Source organism: Neomonachus schauinslandi, chromosome 4 (genome assembly GCF_002201575.2).
Source record: "Neomonachus schauinslandi chromosome 4, ASM220157v2, whole genome shotgun sequence".
Lineage (NCBI taxonomy): Eukaryota > Metazoa > Chordata > Mammalia > Carnivora > Phocidae > Neomonachus > Neomonachus schauinslandi.
The window spans coordinates 146,881,903-146,902,193 of NC_058406.1; the positions used below are offsets into that span (position 1 = coordinate 146,881,903).

Sequence of the window (20,291 nt, forward strand, 5' to 3'; positions counted from 1 at the left end):
TATTTTAGAGAGATTGTAAATTTGTAAAACTTGATGGAAATCTCTTCTGGTCTCACCCTCCATCACAATTTAAGCCATGCATTTCTTTTTTTTTTTTTTTTAATTTTAAAGATTTTGTTTGACAGAGAGCGAGAGAGGGAACACAGCAGGGGGAGTGGGAGAGGGAGAAGCAGGCTTCCCGCTGAGCAGGGAGCCCGAAATCGGGCTCGATCCCAGGACCCTGAGACCATGACCTGAGCTGAAGGCAAACGTTTAACGACTGAGCCACCCAGGCGCCCCTAAGCCATGCATTTCTTAAAAGCCATGTGTCCTGGCTTACCCAAAGCATGTATTCACTTGATCAAGAGCCATATTGGTCATTGATAGCTCTGAGCATTTGAATTGTTTCTACAAATTCACTCTCAAAGGACAAGCATTTGCTGCCATCTAGATGGCTATACTATTCAGCTCTAAAAATCTTCTAGTAGGGAGGTTCTCAGGAAAAGTGGCATAGAAATAGTGTCATCAGTAATCTGAAAAGTCTTTTTTCAAATAGCCTAAAAAAGCCATTTGATAGCTCATGGTCTTGACTATATGTCTTTTAAGTCCACATGTTCATTGCCTTGCATATGCTGTAAAGTTAATAGGATGAAGGAATTTACTAACTTTGGTGTATACTTCGTGGTTTGACACTAAATGAAAGTGCTTGGTATTCATGCATTTGCTACTACTCAATAAATTTTATTACTGGTAGGGCCTCAGGACAGGATTGTTTGGGCCATTTTACTATACATTTACCCAAGAGGGTAATTGGAGACTCCAGGAAGTATGGGTGAAGTCCAAACTGACAGGAAGCAGCTGTTCTGTGATTTCAAATCATTCTCAACCTTAGATGCATTTTACTTGGCTTCTTTTTCTTCTTCTTTTTTTTTTTTAAATTTTATTTATTTATTTTGACAGAGACAGAGACAGTGAGAGAGGGAACACAAGCAATGGGAGCGGGAGTGGCAGAGGGAGAAGCAGGCTTCCTACAGAGCAGAGAGCTGGATGCAGGGCTCGATCCCAGGACCCTGGGACCATGACCTGAGCCGAAGGCAGACGCTTAACAACTGAGCCACCCAGGCTCCCCTTTACTTGGCTTCTTGACTCTGTGTGAGTTTAATCTTGGGTTAGAAGCACATCATTTTACTTCCTCAAAATGTTTCCTTAACTTAATATCCCAGGTTTAAACTTTGAGAAGAATAGTTCAGTCTCCCGGTATGGAGCCTCTCAAGTTGAAGATATGGGGAATATAATTTTAGCAATGATTTCAGAGCCCTATAGTAAGTATTGCTGTTGTAACAGTTGTGGACCTAAAATTTGGTCCTGCCATGTTTACCTCGTATATACTTTTGAATGTCCTCCCACAGTTTTATCTCCCTAATAGCTAAAATGATGACTTCTATGTTCTCATTTTTAGATCACAGGTTTTCAGATCCAGAGAGAGTAAATTACAAATTTGAAAGTGGCACTTGGTAAGTAGTAGGGTGGTATTCCATTTGAGCCTTTTGATTTGTTTTATTCATATTGTGATATTTAACTCCCTTTGTATTTCAGTAACTTCACTAAACCTTTTGACTATCCATTTTTTTAAATTAGGTTATTTATAAAAGAAGGTTGTATCTTAAAGTGAGCTTGGATGTTGGGGGTTAAACTTAATGAAATATTTGCATCCTTAGTCACTATGACCCTTAGGTATTGTCTGTGCTTCTTTTAGCCTCTCTGAACTATTCATCCTCTCACCAGAAAACTTACAAAGGAAAAATCATAGGCTTTAAGAGTTCACAAGATTTTTACTGAGATAATTTAAAGTATGTCCTATCAGCTTCTACTTTAAAGCAAAGGAAATAATTGGCAAGGAGTATGAAATGGTGGTATCTCTGTGATCATAGGTAGACCTGTTTGCTTGTAATTCACTGCAGTGAATTCCTGAGATTGCTTGGTGCCTGAAGTGAGCAAAAACTTGTGACGTCATTGCCCATAGAGAGACTTTGGGGTCTATTTAGTTGGGGAGAAAGTGACTCATTTGGAAAGTGTCCTAGGACTTCTGGAAATATGAATATGGGAGGAACAGAACATCAAAAGGTGTCAAAATATATAATAGGTGATTTGCAAGTGACTCATTAAGGTGTGGGAACTCCCATGCATTTCCATAAACACTCTGTGATGGCTCTCCTCTTTAATAGGGGAGATATTTTAATGGCAGAGTTCTGATTGCATGCACACATTCCTGATGGGGGTTAATTGCCAGCTTTATGCAGATCTTAAGTTTTGCTGTCACAGTGGATTTAAACCCCACTGGTATACTGGCTGGATCTGAGAATAAATGTAAACCTATCCTTCTTGGTTCAAGGTATTGGGAGAACTTTGCTTCCTATGAGTTGATCCTGGATCCTTTTGAGTTTATGCCCAACAAGCAGCAACTCAGCTGCTAGATGGTTTGCTGAGTCAACTAGCTGTGTTGGACCTGCATAGGCATTTGGCTCTCTATAGTGAACTACCTAAGGAATACTTTGAACTGTACCCAGGTAATCTTTGAGGTTATGAAATAAATCAGGCAGTATTACAAGTCTGTCTGAGTACCAAATAATACCTGAGTACCAAATAATACCTTATGTGTAACTAGGAAAATGGTAGCATGGAATAGGTCAGACTCTCTAGCACTAATTAGGCAACGTGAAGTTTTGCTTCACCCACAGCAGCAAGATGGAACTTATTGATGACAATACCATAGTCCGCGCACGAGGTTTACCATGGCAGTCTTCAGATCAAGATATTGCAAGATTCTTCAAAGGACTCAATATTGCCAAGTTGGTTTTCTTTAATCTCTATTTTACTTAGTAATCTCAACGGGATATCGGGTGTCCTATCATTTTTCCTCACTGTGCTTTTTCCCCCCCCCACCGCTATCTGTCCTTTTCAAAGGGGAGGTGCAGCACTTTGTCTGAATGCCCAGGGTCGAAGGAATGGAGAAGCTCTGGTTAGGTTTGTAAGCGAGGAACACAGGGATCTAGCATTACAGAGGCACAAACATCACATGGGGACCCGGTACATTGAGGTATGTCCTCACAACCTGAGATCCTTGACGTCTTGAATGAGTATTGATATTGGAAGCCTCAGAAACTGTATTTAATTTCCCTTTCTTTTTTTAGGTTTACAAAGCAACAGGTGAAGATTTTCTTAAAATTGCTGGTGGTGAGTGCTTTTTATATAATGCAGCGATAAGAAGAATCTAAAATTTATTTATATACCACAGTAGATAAATAGGGCCATGAATAGTTTTTATTTCCTAAAGAAACATAGGAACTGACTTTTTTTTTTTTTTGAAGTTGGAAGAAATGACCCATAATATGAGTGAGTACAGTGTATACCCTTGCCCTAAGGCTTCAGTCAACCAACTGTAGTTAAATAGCACTTAAAAATAGTACCATACAGGGATGCCGATCTGGCTCAGTCAACCTGTAGAGTGTGCAACTACTGATCTCTGGGTCGAGAGTTCAAGCCCCAGGTTGGGTTAGACATTACTTTAAAAAATAATAATAATAATAGTACCATATAGGGGTGCCTGGCTGGCTCAGTCAGTAGAGTATCTGTCTGACTCTTGATCCCAGGGTTGTGAGTTTGAGACCCACATTGGGTGTAGAGATTACTTAAAAATCAAATCTTAAAAAAAAAAAAGTACCATACAAAGGTGAAAGGGTCCTGTAAAGTCATGTACAAAAGGAGAGAGTAGCTCTTGAAAGAAATTAAGTAGTCTGAAAACTACTTTCAAACAGCCACACCAGAAAACCTGGAATTCTTGGATATGTGCTTGTAGGTTTTCTCTCAAGCTTCCGTAACTCATCAGTCAATGGCCAGGAACACAGTAGTTTTCTGGCTCTAATATGTTTGAGTACATAGTGTTTGCAGTAATAAGGTCAGAAAAAAATGGGAACAGATAATGTCTATCTCATTATTGAGTGATTCGTTACTTTAAAATCTGTAAGTAACAGATGCATAAAAAATGTTGATTATGGTTTGAAAGATTTTTTTTTTTGTAAATTCCTGTTGCTCTGTTCATACAGTTTTATAACTTTCTCCTTTTAGTGTATTAGGAATATTTTCCCATGTAACTAAATTTTCGTAAATGTTAATTAATATACAGTATTATGTACCATACACTTTTTTTTAACACCCTGTTGCACATATATAGCTCATTTCCAATTTTTCACCCTAAGTATGTTGCAGTGAATATTTTGTATTTTGTATCTCTGTGCCACTCATTAGGATAACTCTAAATCTAAGAATGTAGGTAGACCTTTTAAGAGGCTTTTGAAAATATACTTTTTTTTTTTTTTTAAAGATTTTATTTATTTATTTGACAGAGAGAGAGATAGCGAGAGCAGGAACACAAGCAGGGGGAGCGGGAGAGCGAGAAGCAGGTTTCCTGCCGAGCAGGGAGCCCGATGTGGGACTCGATCCCAGGACCCTGGGATCATGACCTGAGCCGAAGGCAGACGCTTAACGACTGAGCCACCCAGGCGCCCTTGAAAATATACTCTTGCCAAATATATAGTGACTTTCACCTTAAATATAGAAAACATTTGTATCTCGGTAATATATAGCCCTGGTTAAAATCCTTGGAACTGTTGAACTTGTAGCAAAAACATCTTGTTTGCACAATTTGCTGGTATATTTCCATTCTGACACTTAAGTCTTTAGATATACTAAGGCTTCCAAATTCAGAGCAACAAGTTTGTGTTTCGAAAATCCCGAAGTGATTTTTGATATTGGTTGGGGATAAAATATTTTTGGAGTTGCTATGGTTCTGAGGTTCCATGATAGATGGCAAGGTTAGCTCATACATTAATCCTGGGATTTCATGGTATGTGGGTAGTATGAGAGTTTGCTCTTAAAGGAAAATGTTATTGGGACATCTGGCTGGCTCAGTAGGTAGAACATGCAACTCTTGATCTAGGGGTTGTGAGTTTAAGCCCCACGTTAGTGATAGAGACTTAAAAAATAATAATAAAGGAAAATGTTATGAGTATGTGAGCTCGAAGGATGTGTATCTGAATATTTGCTATATGGTAATACTGTACAAGAGGCTTTATGACAGGCAGAATGTTGATAAATCTCAAAACTGGCTGCCGTGCATGTTCATTATACTCCCCTTATGTTTGAACCTTTCTCAATAAAAAGTAATCAGGAAAATAATAACAGTGCTTTATGTGTAGTAACTTACTTAATTATCATAAATCTGTGACGTAGGTAACTTTACCCCCATTTTACAGATGAGGACACTAAAATATAGAGGTTAAACTTGACTAAAGTCATAGCCTAGTAAATGGCAAAGTCAAGATTGGACCCAGGCACTCTAGCTCCTTGACCTGTGTTCTTACCTAGCATGATGACTTACTGCCTGTCCATGAGAAGAATATAGTGATTGGTCCATGATTTAATTGTCTGGCCACCTTCCCAAGTTAGATGTAGGGGGGAAAGGTTTCAAATTTGTGGGGAGAGAATTCTGATTCCTGGGGTGTTTCATGAATTCCGTGGAGTATGAGTTTTAATGATAAACTCAAGACATTGCCAAGAATTTTACCGTGTTAAGTTTGGTAAAGTTGATGTCTTAACCATTTCTCTCCATGCTTCCTGGTATTTGTGTTCCCTAGGTACATCCAATGAGGTAGCCCAATTTCTCTCCAAGGAAAATCAAGTCATTGTCCGCATGCGGGGGCTCCCTTTCACAGCCACAGCGGATGAAGTGGTGGCCTTCTTTGGACAGCATTGCCCCATCACGGGGGGGAAGGAAGGCATCCTCTTTGTTACCTATCCAGATGGTAGGCCAACAGGGGATGCTTTTGTCCTCTTCGCCTGTGAAGAATATGCACAGAATGCATTGAGGAAGCATAAGGACTTGTTGGGTAAAAGATACATTGAACTCTTCAGGAGCACAGCAGCTGAAGTCCAGCAGGTTGGTTTTTAAGAGCATTCTAGTGGCTTTGCGTGATTTTCTATTTATTTCCAAGAACAATCCTACATTATTGTGTTAAAACTTGAAAAATACAGAAAATATAGGTCCATTAAAAAAAATTTCATTCCGTAATTAAAAGATAGCCACTGTTATTTTCTATGCACAAAGAAAATGCATTTGTTTGATGTAATTAGAATATTGCTATAGATACACTATGTTCTTTTTAAAAACTATGTATTTTGCAAGTTTACCTATGTCTAAAAAATTTCATTTTTAATGTTATGTACATAATTTATTTAGAAATTCTATTGTACATTTAGGTTGGCATTTTTTCATCTATAAGAAATTTCCAGATAAACATGCTTATGAGACTCTCAATTTCTGATTGATTCTTTAGAACTGGATGGGGTGAGCTTTTAAGGTTTTTAATATCTTGCCAAATTTATTTCCGAAAAGGCTTGATCAGTTGCATACTGCTGGTGATGGTATAAAGTGTCCTTTTGTCCTGTTATTCTTTCAGAATTCAGAAACGTTTTTGAGGCACAGATGGGACAATTCAGTTGTGCAAAATGATCCAGACATGAAGCCATCTGTAGGGTTTCAAGCCTTTTGGCTATTCTTCTTGACTCCCCAGCTGAAAGGTCTTTAAGGGTCTTTGTTTTTCTTTTGTAATTCTGAGATCATGCAGACTGCTTCACATGTGGCTCTTCCAACTTAATCTACTTGGGTCCCCTAGTAGAATAGAGCAACTTTAATGATACATTTCATCTTTTTTACAAGCAATTAGGACACTGACTCTACTATCATTCCTATGAGTTCATAAAATGATTTTGCCTTGCTTCTTTCTGCAAAGCTCATTGTGTATTGTGATTTGAAACAATTGCCCAAAGTTGAAAAGAACCTCTCATCTGTTAGGATACTGACATGATTTTTATACCTGGAATAAACATAGGTGACATTTTAAGCTAGTTCTGCATCCTGATGTACTAGTGCTCTTGAACCCTAAACTGTGAACATACTTATAATTTAAACAATTTTGTGCCTTGTTGAAAAGGAGTATCAAATTCTGAATTTCTAAAATATGCTAAACATGCTTGAGGCTTCAAACATATTAAACATATCAGTGCCAAACCAGAGGAGGGGAAAATAAGATTTTAGATCTTTAATTGGACGGACAGTTTTATGGAAATCTTGGCCTAGAATAGACTACTCCAGGGCCTCAGCTACTGTATATTGATTTGGTTTAGGTATATAGAGAGTATGCTGTCTCAATATGACTTCACCATAATGAGGTTTGGATGATAGATGAGCTTCCTCTCCAGCGCCCATCCTACTGATTTATTTCAGAAATGCTTAAGTAATCCTATGCTCTGCACTGTCATCTTTTCATTCCTAATAATTATTTCATTCAATAACTACTTGCTCACCACCTATTTGGCAGGTATCGGAAGGTGCTTGACCATTTCCTGTGCTGAGTTTGTCTACAACCACACTTATTTTCTATTCATGTTCGTCCCATAATGTTTGTGCTGTGTCTGAATTACTTGTATAGTTTCTTAAAAATCTTGCTGGCTCTGAAGTTTCTTTGGCTGTGTTGTATTAGTTCTTTGATTTCTGTCACCTCTTAGCATCTGGACAGGGTGGGAGTGAGGAAATTAGGGTAATTTTGGGGGAGGGTTTTGATTCTATACTTTCAGTTTACAGGATGATTAAGGCTACAGTAGTAAGTTCAGAAAACCTAGGGATGTCACACATACTGTTTGCACAAGGAACTTCCTAGTATTATAAACTAGCAGGCATGTTCTAAACTAAGGCAAAGATAGACCAGAACTTAATTTTTTTTTAAGATTTTATTTATTTGAGAGAGAGAAAGAAAGAGTGAATATGAACAGGGCATGGGGGGGTGCAGAGGGAGAGGGAGAAGCAGGTTCCCTGCTGAGCAGGGAGCCCCATGCAGGACTCGATCCCAGGACCCTGGGATCATGACCTGAGCCGAAGGCAGACACTTAACCGACTGAGCCACCCAGGTACCCCTTTTTAATCTTTTCAATTTTTAATTTTTTTTAGAGCTAGACCAGAACCTTATAATAGAGTTTTGCCTGGGAGTAATCCTTTCTCCTAAATATACCTAACCTCTTATTCATTTTCAAGCTAGCCGAATTCCATGACTTTAAGATAGTCAAGATGCTCTCTCTTGCTACTATCTCAAATTCACTTCAAAACTGATTATTTTGTGGTCATCAAATAATTGTTTTCATTTTTACATTACCATCCATTCTGTCTTGGGCTTATACATTGTTAGAAATGTGGCATTACATTATAACATAATCCAGAGTCATTGCTGGACCTGTGGTTCCTTTACTATGTCATTCTCTTGCTTGGGTTTGGAGATAGAATGTGACAACAGTATTAAGGGGAACACCGTGCTTCGTGAAACGAAATCTAATAGATTGCTACCAAAGTTCACATTTAGCAGTATGTCTGGATTGTTATATAAGCAGCATACTTTTCAGGATATTTGTCCTGAGACCGTGGGGTACTTGTCCAGTATACCAGTCCTTAATTGAAGCACATCGTATTGGGTGTGGCATGTGCCTCAGCATGCATTTGACAGAAGTGGGGGTCTCGTGCTTTCCCCGCTGAACAGTATGAATCCCTATCTTCATAGGTGCTTCTCAAACTTGAATATGCTTATGAATTACTGGGGGCTCTTGTTAAAGTGCAGGTTATGTTTCCTAGCGGGGTAGGACTGAGATGCTGAGCTGCTGCATTTCTGACACGCTCCCCGGCGTGTTCCACAGCACAATGCTGCTATGCTGGTTTGCAGACCCCCATCGGAGGAGCAAGGCTCTAAATCACTTCTCTTTTGCTTCGAGTACAGGTGCTGAATCGATTCTCTTCGGCCCCTCTTATTCCACTTCCAACCCCTCCCATTATTCCAGTGCTACCTCAGCAATTTGTACCCCCTACAAATGTTAGAGACTGTATACGCCTTCGAGGTCTTCCCTATGCGGCCACAATTGAGGACATCCTGGACTTTCTGGGGGAGTTTTCCACAGATATTCGAACTCATGGGGTTCACATGGTATTGAATCACCAGGTAAGGAGTAATTTATTGGAAAACTGATTTGCTTATTCTTAGGATCAAAGGCTCTCCTCCAGTTTAAAAAAAAAAAAATGTACAGGTGTTCATCAGCGGTATCGTGAATTTCAAAGAAATTTTCAGAATTTCAAGGAAAGCTTTAACTGTAGATGCAGGAGGTCTTTCAGATGAACTCCAGAGAGAATTTTATCATTAGCACGGTAATTTAAATTCAGCTCTGATTCCATCATCACTTATATGCACCAAATTATCAGTAGTCTCAGGAAGGATACACACACACTATCCGTCTAGTACAACATTTTACTGTTGCAGCTACTGAGCTTTGCTGTTGTAGTATGAAAGTGATTGTAGACCATATATAAACCAAAGAACATGTCTGTTTTCCAAAGTATTTTTTACCTATAGACCATTTAGAACTCGCTTATTTTATATATATATATATATATATATATATATATGACATCAAATGACATTTAGTAGAGTGCAAACTTAGTAAGGATTTGTGTCTGTGCCACCTGGAATACTGTGTGATCATAACAGGTGCTCGAATGTGTTCATGAATGTTGAGAAGCCTCCATCAGAGGATAACCAAATTCTAATGGTATAGAAGTATATATTCTAAGCGTATTAAAAGTAGTTCCTGTCTTGGTGTCCCTTGATTTTTGGTTAAACAAAATTAATCCATTAGTTGCTGAATTATTTACCAGCATTGTGTGCTATGACAAGCGGGACAGAATTTTTAAAAACCTGTAAACCAAGTGATTTTAATTAAAATTTGGAACTCTTAAAAGCAAGGTTGCATTAATTTTTTAAAATGTTTTCTGAGCATTATGGGTTGAATATAGGTTTGTATTGGAAATACCAACATTTTTCTAAATTGCTAGTCAGTATGAGGAATCAGAAAACCTCCTGAGCCCCTGGCTTGGTTTTCCACACCAGCACATGCTCATTCTAACTCTTATGTCAATATTAAGCTATGCAACTTTTAATCTATATATCCTCTCAGCATGCTTCACTGGTGGGAGTCCTTTTGAATAAAGCTTCCCTACAATTCAACATCGCCGGGAAATTGTTTGGTTTCTCTTTGAACACCATTTCTAATAACCTAGGGGCTATTGTTCTTTGATTAACCACAATGAACATATTTGCCTCTTATTGACCCACGTGACCTATTGTGATTGTATTTGGGAGAAATGCTTCTTTAATGATGGACAAGCTTTTAGCTGCCTCGAAGATGTTAGGTTTCCATCTTGGACTGGGTTTCCCTGGTATCCCTAATTTCCCTGGTATGGTAACTCTTATGGTAACTTGCATGGTTATAATTTGCACTAAATAGTCCCTTAGAGACTTTTAAAGAAATCCATAAAAAAGGAAAGGAGTCTTAAAAGCTGATTGTGTTTTTTCTCCCCCATAAATTGTCCATGTTAAAGAAAACTGACATGTTCTGGTTCTGTGAAACAGAAGTCTACCAGCTTGGTTTTAAACAAGATTTTTAGCAAGCTGTTAGTAATTGAGGAAATGTCTATAAACACCTGTCTGACCAAGGTTTCAGGTGGAGGTGCCAGGGAAGAGGTAAGACAAGGACTCCTAAGCAAGGCTGATGATACAGCTTTCACCCACCTTCACTGTGCTTTGCAGCTCCCATTTCCTTATCCCCCTTCTTTGTTCCCAAGCCCACATCCCAGCCTAGGCTTCAGGGAGAAGGGAAAGGGATGTTGCAGGCCAGTGACGGACAACACAGAGCCAACACAGAACACTGGTTTATTCAGCTTCATGTAGGAGTATACATAAAGCCCTTATACTGGTTGTGTTCCTAGTTCTTCTCAGTCAAATAAGATTTAATCGGATTTCTCAGAAAGGCAGACCCAATATACCATCCTATACCTTGAAACCCCAGTTATAAGGAGACCCTTTCAAAATCCTGTAAATCTGATACTAATTAGCAGAAATGAGAAAGGATCATTTTCAGCTATGAGCTCTCAAAACTTTCTCGGAGGTTTTGTGGGCCATTCTGGTGATTAGGTGATAAAAATGCCAGTTAGATTTCAGTAGACAACACTTGTCACCCAGATTTTGTGGCTAAAATGTACTATGGGTGATTGTCACTTTTGCATGTTTTGTAAGCAACCATTTCCTTGTTGAAGGAGACAGTCTCCTTTTGTTTTTATTCTCCCCCCATACGCTCAGGGCCGCCCGTCAGGAGATGCCTTTATCCAGATGAAGTCTGCGGACAGAGCATTTATGGCTGCACAGAAGTGTCATAAAAAAACCATGAAGGACAGATATGTTGAAGTCTTTCAGTGTTCAGCTGAGGAGATGAACTTTGTGTTAATGGGGGGCACTTTAAATCGAAATGGCTTATCCCCACCGCCATGTAAGTTACCATGTAAGTTTTTCTTGGGTCTTGGCGCTCTTCTAAGCTACATGCTGGTAGGTGCTTAAGCTGCTTTCGTAACTTTCTGTGCCCCTGGTTCTTTCTAAGGCAGGTGAGGGGGTTACATAAGGCTTTCCCGTCTGAAATCAGGAGTATCTGGTAATCATGTAAGACCTTGGTTGTGGACACCCATAATTAGAGATGGCACAAGTACCTCTTTTCAAATTATATTCTTGCTTTTCCAGTGATAAGCACTTGATTTCTGAAGCTTAGTGTGCTCAAGATAAGCACTGACTCTGGGAGGCAACCTGGCTATGTAGATATTTTAATACGCATTTACAGGTAAAATAAGTATGGTTGGATCCTTTTTCCTTTTTTTTTTTGGTAACACATTAAACTTTTTTTTTTTAAGGGTAATTTAATGCCCATTTTGCATTTTTAATTTTTTTGAGCATTAAGTTTCTTTGGAAAGGACAATCTGAAGAGCACTTCTCTTGCTCTCCAGGATATCTGGAATGAGCAAGTTAGTAAAAAACACAAATGCGTAAATAAATTAGCCAAAGTTTCCATTGGATCGCAGGATCAGTGCTTAATTTCAAGCCATGCTCTTGCTCATTGGCATCTGGGTGCAAGCCATCTGGAATCCTGTGTGAGAGGAATAAGCCCTTTAGTCTGAAGACCATGTTGTTGTTCGTGACTAAGGAACATTTGGGGATCTGATGTTAAAACTTGAATCTTTTTGACACAGTTTTCACTTCTGAATAAGACATACCTTGTTAGGAGCCATGCAGGGTATGTTTAAAGAATGTAGCACTTGGAATATAGTCCAAAAATAATGGAGAAAGCTAACTGGATTATATACTTGATCCTAATAAAATGGAGTGTGTTAGGAGATCACTTTCTGTGAAGAGGGATTTATACCAATAAAACTATTTGATAAAGTATTTCTCATAGAACATTCAGTGGGGCTTAATCCTTTTTTTCCCCTTGGACTTCCTAAATGCTAATAATTCCATTCATCTGCTGCTTGCTGTTGGTGAATATCTTAAGAGTTGATGACTAATGAGTGTCAAGTTCTGGAAACTTATGATTGTGTTTAACTGGTGTCTTAAAGTAATCTTAGTCCTATGTATTCTGTCCATAAACCACTGGTAATGTCAGTAACTTTTGCAATTTCCTTGTGATAATCTTATCAAACATTGTGAGATAAGGGAATTTCTTCATGCTGTGTAACCCAAATTATTCTGCTATGGTATCCTTTTACTTCTCTCTCTTCCTGGTGGAAAACTGGTCATTACAGACTTTCTTCATAAGACTTTCATTTTTTTCCTCTTTCCTCTCAGAAGCCCTAAGGTAATAGAAAAAATTTAAAATGCCTTTTTCCACATAAAAATAGATTTCCATGTATTTTAATACTCCCCAAAAATTTTAAAATTGACTAATTGCTATTTTAGTGGAAGAGTTCACTCATTAAAAAAAAAAAGTCAATTCCAATTGATACATGCTAATATTCCTATTCAACTGGACTTTTTTTTTTCCTACCAACTCACTTGAGGTGATTTCCTATTTTCTACAGCAACCAAAAAGAGAAATTGCATTTTTTTACCTACTCTCAACAACTAAAGAAGTTAAAGTAGTGATTGCTTAATCCCCCATGAAGAGTTTCTTTTTAAATCTGGGGAAGAAATGCTGCTACAGTCTCAGTGTTTTAAAGTTTTAAACTTTGTTTATTGATATTTTAACTTTTTCAAAAAGTTGAACATTTGAAGGTAAACTCCACTTTTCTAATCTATGAATATACACATCTGATTCTCTTTTAGGAGTATAAGAATAGCTGTCCTTTCATTTAAGGAATATCCAAACCTGAGCAGCCTAATCTGTTATCAAATATTTCACCCTTTCTTTATATTGTCCTATAACAAATTACTTAATAGTTTTGAAAGCAAGATATGGGCATAGGCATTACAGTTTTCTATATGACTTAGGTGCCTCAGTTTGTTCTGTTTGCCCTTTTGTGGAGTCTTTAAGGTCAGGAATCAATTTTAAAATTTATCTACATTAAGTATCGAACATGCAGCACAAGTTTTGGTGAATTATGAAGCAGAGACCTAAAAGTTGAATATGAAATCAATATGACGATCTTTGGTTTATGTAGCCCTGTGCAGCAGACTCTTACTCATCTCCAAACACATATAGAAACTCCTAAGAAACACAAAAGACAATAGAGATTTTCCTGTGAAAAGGTATCCCTTGGGCCTCTGCTATTTGCAAAATATATTAGATGCTTCTAGGTGTAAAAATTAAAGTCAAGAATTCCAAATTCAGGCAACCATGCAGTTAGCTCTTTTGTTGAATGCAGATGGCCTGGATAGTTGTATTCATCCCACATGTTAAAGCTACTGAGGAGTAACTAGTGTGACTTGAAAGAGTTATGGGGCCTGGATTGAATAACTAGAAGATAATAGAATTTCATCCTTTCTGTTTTCTCTTTAACCTGAGTCAGCATTTTGTCAGCTGACTCTCAGGAAGACTTGAGCATGTTTTTCTTGAGTTATTTTGCAGGCTGGGTAGTGGGGGTTTTTTGTTGTTGGTGGTTATTGTTTGTTTTTTTAAAACAGGTCCAAACATGTAGATAAGCTTCAAACCCCATCTTCTGGGGCTCATTTAGGTAGAAATAATGCAGAGTTAATCTGTTCTTAGGTCAGTTCACTCTGGCACCATCTATGCTTTGGCATAATGCATGGAACTCGTGAAATCATTTTTATCATAACCATTTTCATCTTACACTGTACTACAGAGTAGATAACAAGATGAAAGAGAAGCATAGCTCTCAAAAAAGCAACAACAACCCAGCTTTTAGTGTGAAGTTATACTAAATGTCAGTCCTGTTTCTTTCCTCAAAGGGTTAGTGTGTGGTAACTGGCGCTCAGGAGTAGAAAACAAAAAATCACATGTGATGAAATGGTTTTTCCCAATTTCTAGGTCTTCAGGGTTTGAGATTATTTTAAGCTGTTATCTATGTAATCAAAAGGAGGTTGCTTGGAAATTTTAATCAGATTTTGTATGGAAGATGAGGATTCAATGATTGATGAGTTAAAGATTCACCAAAAAATTACCCACCATTAAAAAAAAATTTTTTTCAAACTTTTAGAAGATTACACATTTGAGGAATTTCACATTGTTACAAAAATTTCAGAAAATATTAAATAATATACAATGAAAAAAGTTGCTTGGGATGATAAAGAACTGGTCCCTTTAAAATGTATGTATGTGTGAAACAAAATGTATGTACGTGTGGAACAGTGGAACAGTCAGCAATGACTTTAAAGCAAGGACAAGTGTCCGTTGTGACAAATGTGTCTCAAAGTCTCTCTCTTTGCTTATTTAGGCCTGTCTCCTCCCTCCTACACATTTCCAGCTCCTGCAGCAGTTATTCCTACTGAGGCTGCCATTTATCAGCCCTCTGTGCTTTTGAATCCACGGGCACTGCAGCCCTCCACAGCCTACTACCCAGCGGGCACTCAGCTCTTCATGAACTACACTGCGTACTATCCCAGGTAAGGTTCTGATGGAAGTGGAAATGAGGGACAGAAACAAAGGACTCCTTTGATAGGCAGTGCCTGAGTTCACAAAAGAATATTGTCTGCCACTGAAGATTAGGATGGCAGGCACCAGCCTCTGTCCTGTCTCTGACCAAGAAGGCTGTTTCGAGACCAAAATAAGTTTATTTTATTTTTTTTTAAAGATTTTATTTATTTGTTTGAGAGAGAGAGAGAATGAGAGACAGAGAGCATGAGAGGGAGGAGGGTCAGAGGGAGAAGCAGACCCCCCGCTGAGCAGGGAGCCCAATGTGGGACTCCATCCCGGGACTCCAGGATCATGACCTGAGCTGAAGGCAGTCGCTTAACCAACTGAGCCACCCAGGCGCCCAATAAGTTTATTTTTTAACCATATATTGACAGCAGGATCTTTTAGGTTACCTATGTATACAACTTTCCTTTTTTCTTTCTCCTGTCTTCGGGCCATAAGAAAGTAGCACTGTAAGCGTTGCCACAGCATGGCAATATCATGTGCAAAATGAGATTTTTCAGTGCTTTCTTAGAATCAACATATTTTTAATCTGATTCGTTCTTTTTAGTTTCTGGAAGGCAACAGGTATAATGGAGAGAAAGCTATTGGTCTGAAAGTTGGGAGACCTGAGATTTAGTCTCAGCTCTTAGTCTAACTGGGGCAAGTCACTTAACCTTTCTGGTTCTTATAAAATGATGAGATTGGCCAAGTTTTTGGAAGTCCCTTCTAGGTCTGATAGCCTATGAGTCTTTTTTTTTTTTTTTTTTTAAAGATTTTATTTATTTATTTGAGAGAATGAGAGAGAGAGAATATGAGAGGGGGGAGGGTCAGAGGGAGAAGCAGACTCCCCGCTGAGCAGGGAGTCCGATGCGGGACTTGATCCTGAGACTCCAGGATCATGACCTGAGCCGAAGGCAGTCGCTTAACCAACTGAGCCACCCAGGCGCCCCTAGCCTGTGATTCTAACTTGGATGTATAATGACCTCCTTCTCAAATTTTCTTTTCAAAAAGATCTGTTTAGCCAGTCACTGGTTCATTATTAAAATAAAATTTTATTTTATTAAAATTAAATTACAACTTTATTAAGATATATTTTTATTAAAATACAGTTTTACTTTGGCACAAGCAATATTGCTCCAAATTTTAAAAATTACACCAGGCCTTATTTTTCCTTCCCCAGATATTTTGACTACATGTTTTGAGTATATCCACCAATATGTAAGTGAGGTTTTTTGATAAGTGAACTGGAAGTAACCTATCTGATCCCCATAGTTGCTATATCACATTGTAGTTTTTTTCCCCTCTCCATCTAGTTTTCTAGAAGGAGGCAGAAACTGTAGAATCTCGGTAGCAGTGAAGCTTGTGGCCTCTGTTACTTACATTTGTGACTTTGTTAGGTATTTTTAAAACATTCATAAATGCTTTTGCACATACATATTCTTTATTCTGCTGGGGAAGAATAGGGGGAAAGCCATAATAATTGTCAGTTGGCCATATTTTGAAGGTTTGAAAAGGCTCAGAAGCATGAATGATTGTTCGTGGTTGAGCACTGTGTCAGGCGTCTGGCCCACTCCGAATCTGTCACCTACTCTGGACCCTGTGACAATCACTTGCTAATTGTGGGCTCTGGTTATAAGAAAGATCTTTGTCTACCTTTCTTACACCATCAGGATGTCAGGAGTGAAATGCATTGTTCCTCTGGGTGCCTGGTGCTGTTTTTCCACTCTAGAATACATTTGCAGAGTATCCAATTCCACCACTGACTTGTAATCTGGGCCCTATGAAAAGAAGGAATCCCTTAGAAATAGCTGGCTGACATGGTAAAATGGGAATTCGAGTCTTGAATGGAAGCCCCAAAGTCAAGAGGAACTGACATTTATGGCTTATAGTTCCTGTCATTTTGGTCCCATGACTATAGGTTAATTTTTTGTTGTTGTTGTTAAAGATTTTATTTATTTATTTGAGACAGAGAGAATGAGAGAGAGAGAGAGAGAGCACATGAGAGGGGGGAGGGTCAGAGGGAGAAGCAGACTCCCTGCTGAGTAGGGAGCCCGATGTGGGACTCCATCCCGGGACTCCAGGATCATGACCTGAGCCGAAGGCAGTCGCTTAACCAACTGAGCCACCCAGGCGCCCTAGGTTAATTTTTTTCTAGTAGTTTTAAAGTTTGTAAGGTCCTCATTGTTACATATAAGAGTATAGAAGTATAGCGAGTAAAAGTAGACTCCCATTTTATACACCTCTAAGTCTAGAAGCAGTCCCTATTACTGGTTTGGTAATAAAGACGTGAGTACTTTTAAATAATGTGGCATACTTAACATGTACTGCTCACTTGTCCCTTTTGTTTTTTTTAACTTGCCACTAGGTCATCGACATCTTCCCTAAGGAATATATATATATTTACCTCATTCTTGTAACTTCCACATGATGTCACAAGGGTGAAAATACATCAGAATTTAATAATTCCTTTATTTTTAGACCTCTAATTTAAAAGAATTTTTCTCTATTAAACAAAGCTCATATTGATCTTTAAATACTTATATTTCTGTAGGACAATTTCACAGAAATGGAGTTTTTAAAAAATACTCATTTTGAGACGGTGCAAGAGGGGAGAGGGACAGAGGGATAGGGAGAAGCAGAGTCCCTGCTGAGTACGGAGCCCAACTTGGCACTCAATGTCACGACCTGAGCCGAAATCAAGAGTCGGATGCTTAACCGACTGAGCCACCCAGGCGCCCCAGAAATGAAATTTTTAATTGAAGGTCATGGGTATTAAGTTAAAATTAATACTTTCAAATAACCCCTAACATATTACATTACTTTAATTGACATTTCCCTAATTGTGAAATTACCCACCCAAAGTGTTTAAACATGTCCTGTTATTTATACTGCAAAATCTAGAATAATTAAAGAAAACAAATTCCAAACTATAAAATAGTTTACAGTTTTGGCAGGATATTATTAATTTCTAACTTGACATGATTAGAAGGCATTTGAGGTTATTGAAAAATTGCTGTGTAAGTTTTCAAGTATATTTTGGCCATATTCCCTCATAAATGGGGAAGGCTTAAGAGAGTGTCTGTGAGGCTAAAAAACGATATTAATCAGACACTCTGGAGTTTTTCTCTCTCTAAAGTTGTGTTTTTTGTTTTTTTTTTTTTTTAAAGATTTTATTTTTTAGAGAGCGAGCGAGAGAGAAACAGCATGAGAGGGGAGAGGGTCAGAGCGAGAAGCAGGCTCCCCGCTGAGCCGGGAGCCCGATGGTGGGACTCGATCCCAGGACCCTGGGATCATGACCTGAGCCAAAGGCAGACGCTTAACCATCTGAGCCACCCAGGCGCCCTCTCTCTAAAGTTTTTTAAATTTCCTCCTTTTTTATGAAATATATCAGTTTGACTTAATTCAATGTGTTCATTACTTTAAGAGGTTAAGATCCTAATTGTATTTTGCAGATTTTTTTTTTAAAGATTTTGAGAGAGTGAGAGAATGTGCACACAAGTTGGGAGGAGGGGCAGATGGAAAGGGAGACTCAGACTCCCTGCTGAGTGCAGAGCCCTACCATGCAGGGCTCCATCCCAGGACCCCAAGATCATAAGCTGATCATGAGCTGAAGGCTGCCACTTAACCGACTGAGCCACCCAGGCACCACTATTTTGCAGTTTTCCTTTTTTTTTTAAGCATGTCCCTTGAAAAGAAGTGGGTGGCTTTAACTTTTTTTTTTTTTTTTAAGTAATCTCCATTCCCAACATGGGGCTCAAACCCACGACCCTGAAATCAAGGATCACATGCTCTACTGACTGAGCCAGCCAGGCGCCCCAGTTTTAACTGTTTTTAACTTTCAGTTTAACTGAGCAAACTATTATTTAGTACCTCTGTGAGATCTATTGGGAATGCAAGGGTTAATAAAACATAGACTCTAGTATAGAGTGGCTGACAGAATGTGTATGTGACCCTGTGCTAAGTCAGTGACATCAGAGGTCTTCTTCAGATAGAGGGCATTTGTCCTTATTTTATCTCTAATTTGGTCTTATTTAAAAATTTGAAGATAAACTGTCCAGTGGCTACTGCTCTGAGATATGGCATCTTTCATCATAAGGATTTGGGTTACTTGAGGAACATTTAAGGAGAAAACAGCCATTTATTATTAAAGTTTTTAGCAGTCTAAATGTGTGGCTGTGACAATAACATTTTGAAGAGTAAGTGAAATAAAAGCATATGTGGTTTTATTTTCTGCTTATGGACTTTCCCCTCCCTTTTGGAAGACAGTTTCAGTTACCCAGTATCCTGGAGCTTAGCCAAGGATGCAAAGGAATTAGAAGGGTGGATACATTTATGCCCATCCTGCTTATCACTCAAAACTCTATTTATATCACACCTTTTCTCTCCAAAAGAAGAGTCCTACCTTTTATCCTCACCTTTCATATTTTTCTTAGAAAAGTATATTCTCCTTTTCACCAAAGCTGTAGCACAGATGAGAAACATGCTGGTTATCCAATTCTATGCCGTCTAATTTAAGGAAAACCAGATTAACATAAATGTCTTTATATGCATCACCTTACCTTTTGTAGGACACTAAATAAGTAACATCACTTTGAATCAAGAAAGAGGGCAAGGGATATTTTATTCATGAGTGTACTTCATTTGTGTGCCCATGTGAAAGATTTTTTCTTTCTTGGGATAGCCATTTGTTACTCAATCACCTTATTTCTACCTAAGCAATGAATATGTATATTTAGTAGTATTAAGGCATTCTGCACTATTTGGTTTGTTGTATAGCATTACTGTATTCTATTCTGAAATTCTTTGCATTTGAACCAAAAAAATACCAACCCTCTGAGAGATGTCTATATTTTGTATTTTCAATGCCTAGCTTTCAAGAGAAATAATCTTTCATTCACATGCAATTGTAACAAATAGTGGGAGAGATTTCCTATACACTTTACCAAGTTTCTCCCAATAGTAACATTTGGCAGCCAGTTTACTTTCTTTTTCTTTCTTTTAAGATTTTATTTATTTATTTGACAGACACAGCGAGAGAGGGAACACAAGCAGGGGGAGTGGGAGAGGGAGAAGCAGGTTTCCCGCGGAGCAGGGAGCCCGATGCTGGGCTCGATCCCAGGACCCTGGGATCATGACCTGAGCCGAAGGCAGACGCTTAACGACTGAGCCACCCAGGCGCCCCAGCCAGTTTACTTTCTAATTTATTTGGTAAAAGTTTTCCGATAGGACTAGGAAAAAAGGTAAAATATATCTTAATATGGGGTTATAGT

At 38.5% G+C, this 20,291-nt stretch overlaps 1 protein-coding gene across 8 annotated transcripts in view; it reads left to right on the forward strand.

The window, feature by feature from the left end:
- ESRP1 (epithelial splicing regulatory protein 1) overlaps positions 1–20,291 on the forward strand; it is a 54,796-nt gene that overhangs the window by 16,733 nt on the left and 17,772 nt on the right. For 4 of the 8 annotated variants that reach the window (XM_021688670.2, XM_044914651.1, XM_021688672.2 and 1 more), the window contains exons 5-13: positions 1,203–1,301; positions 1,439–1,493; positions 2,718–2,828; positions 2,944–3,076; positions 3,171–3,213; positions 5,673–5,974; positions 8,856–9,074; positions 11,265–11,451; positions 14,840–15,008. In XM_021688670.2, the coding sequence (XP_021544345.1) occupies positions 1,203–1,301; positions 1,439–1,493; positions 2,718–2,828; positions 2,944–3,076; positions 3,171–3,213; positions 5,673–5,974; positions 8,856–9,074; positions 11,265–11,451; positions 14,840–15,008 (1,318 nt within the window). Of the gene's footprint in view, positions 1–1,202; positions 1,302–1,438; positions 1,494–2,717; positions 2,829–2,943; positions 3,077–3,170; positions 3,214–5,672; positions 5,975–8,855; positions 9,075–11,264; positions 11,464–14,839; positions 15,009–20,291 lie in introns of all 8 variants that reach the window. The other 4 variants (XM_021688669.1, XM_021688671.2, XM_021688673.2 and 1 more) reach the window with 2 other exon arrangements.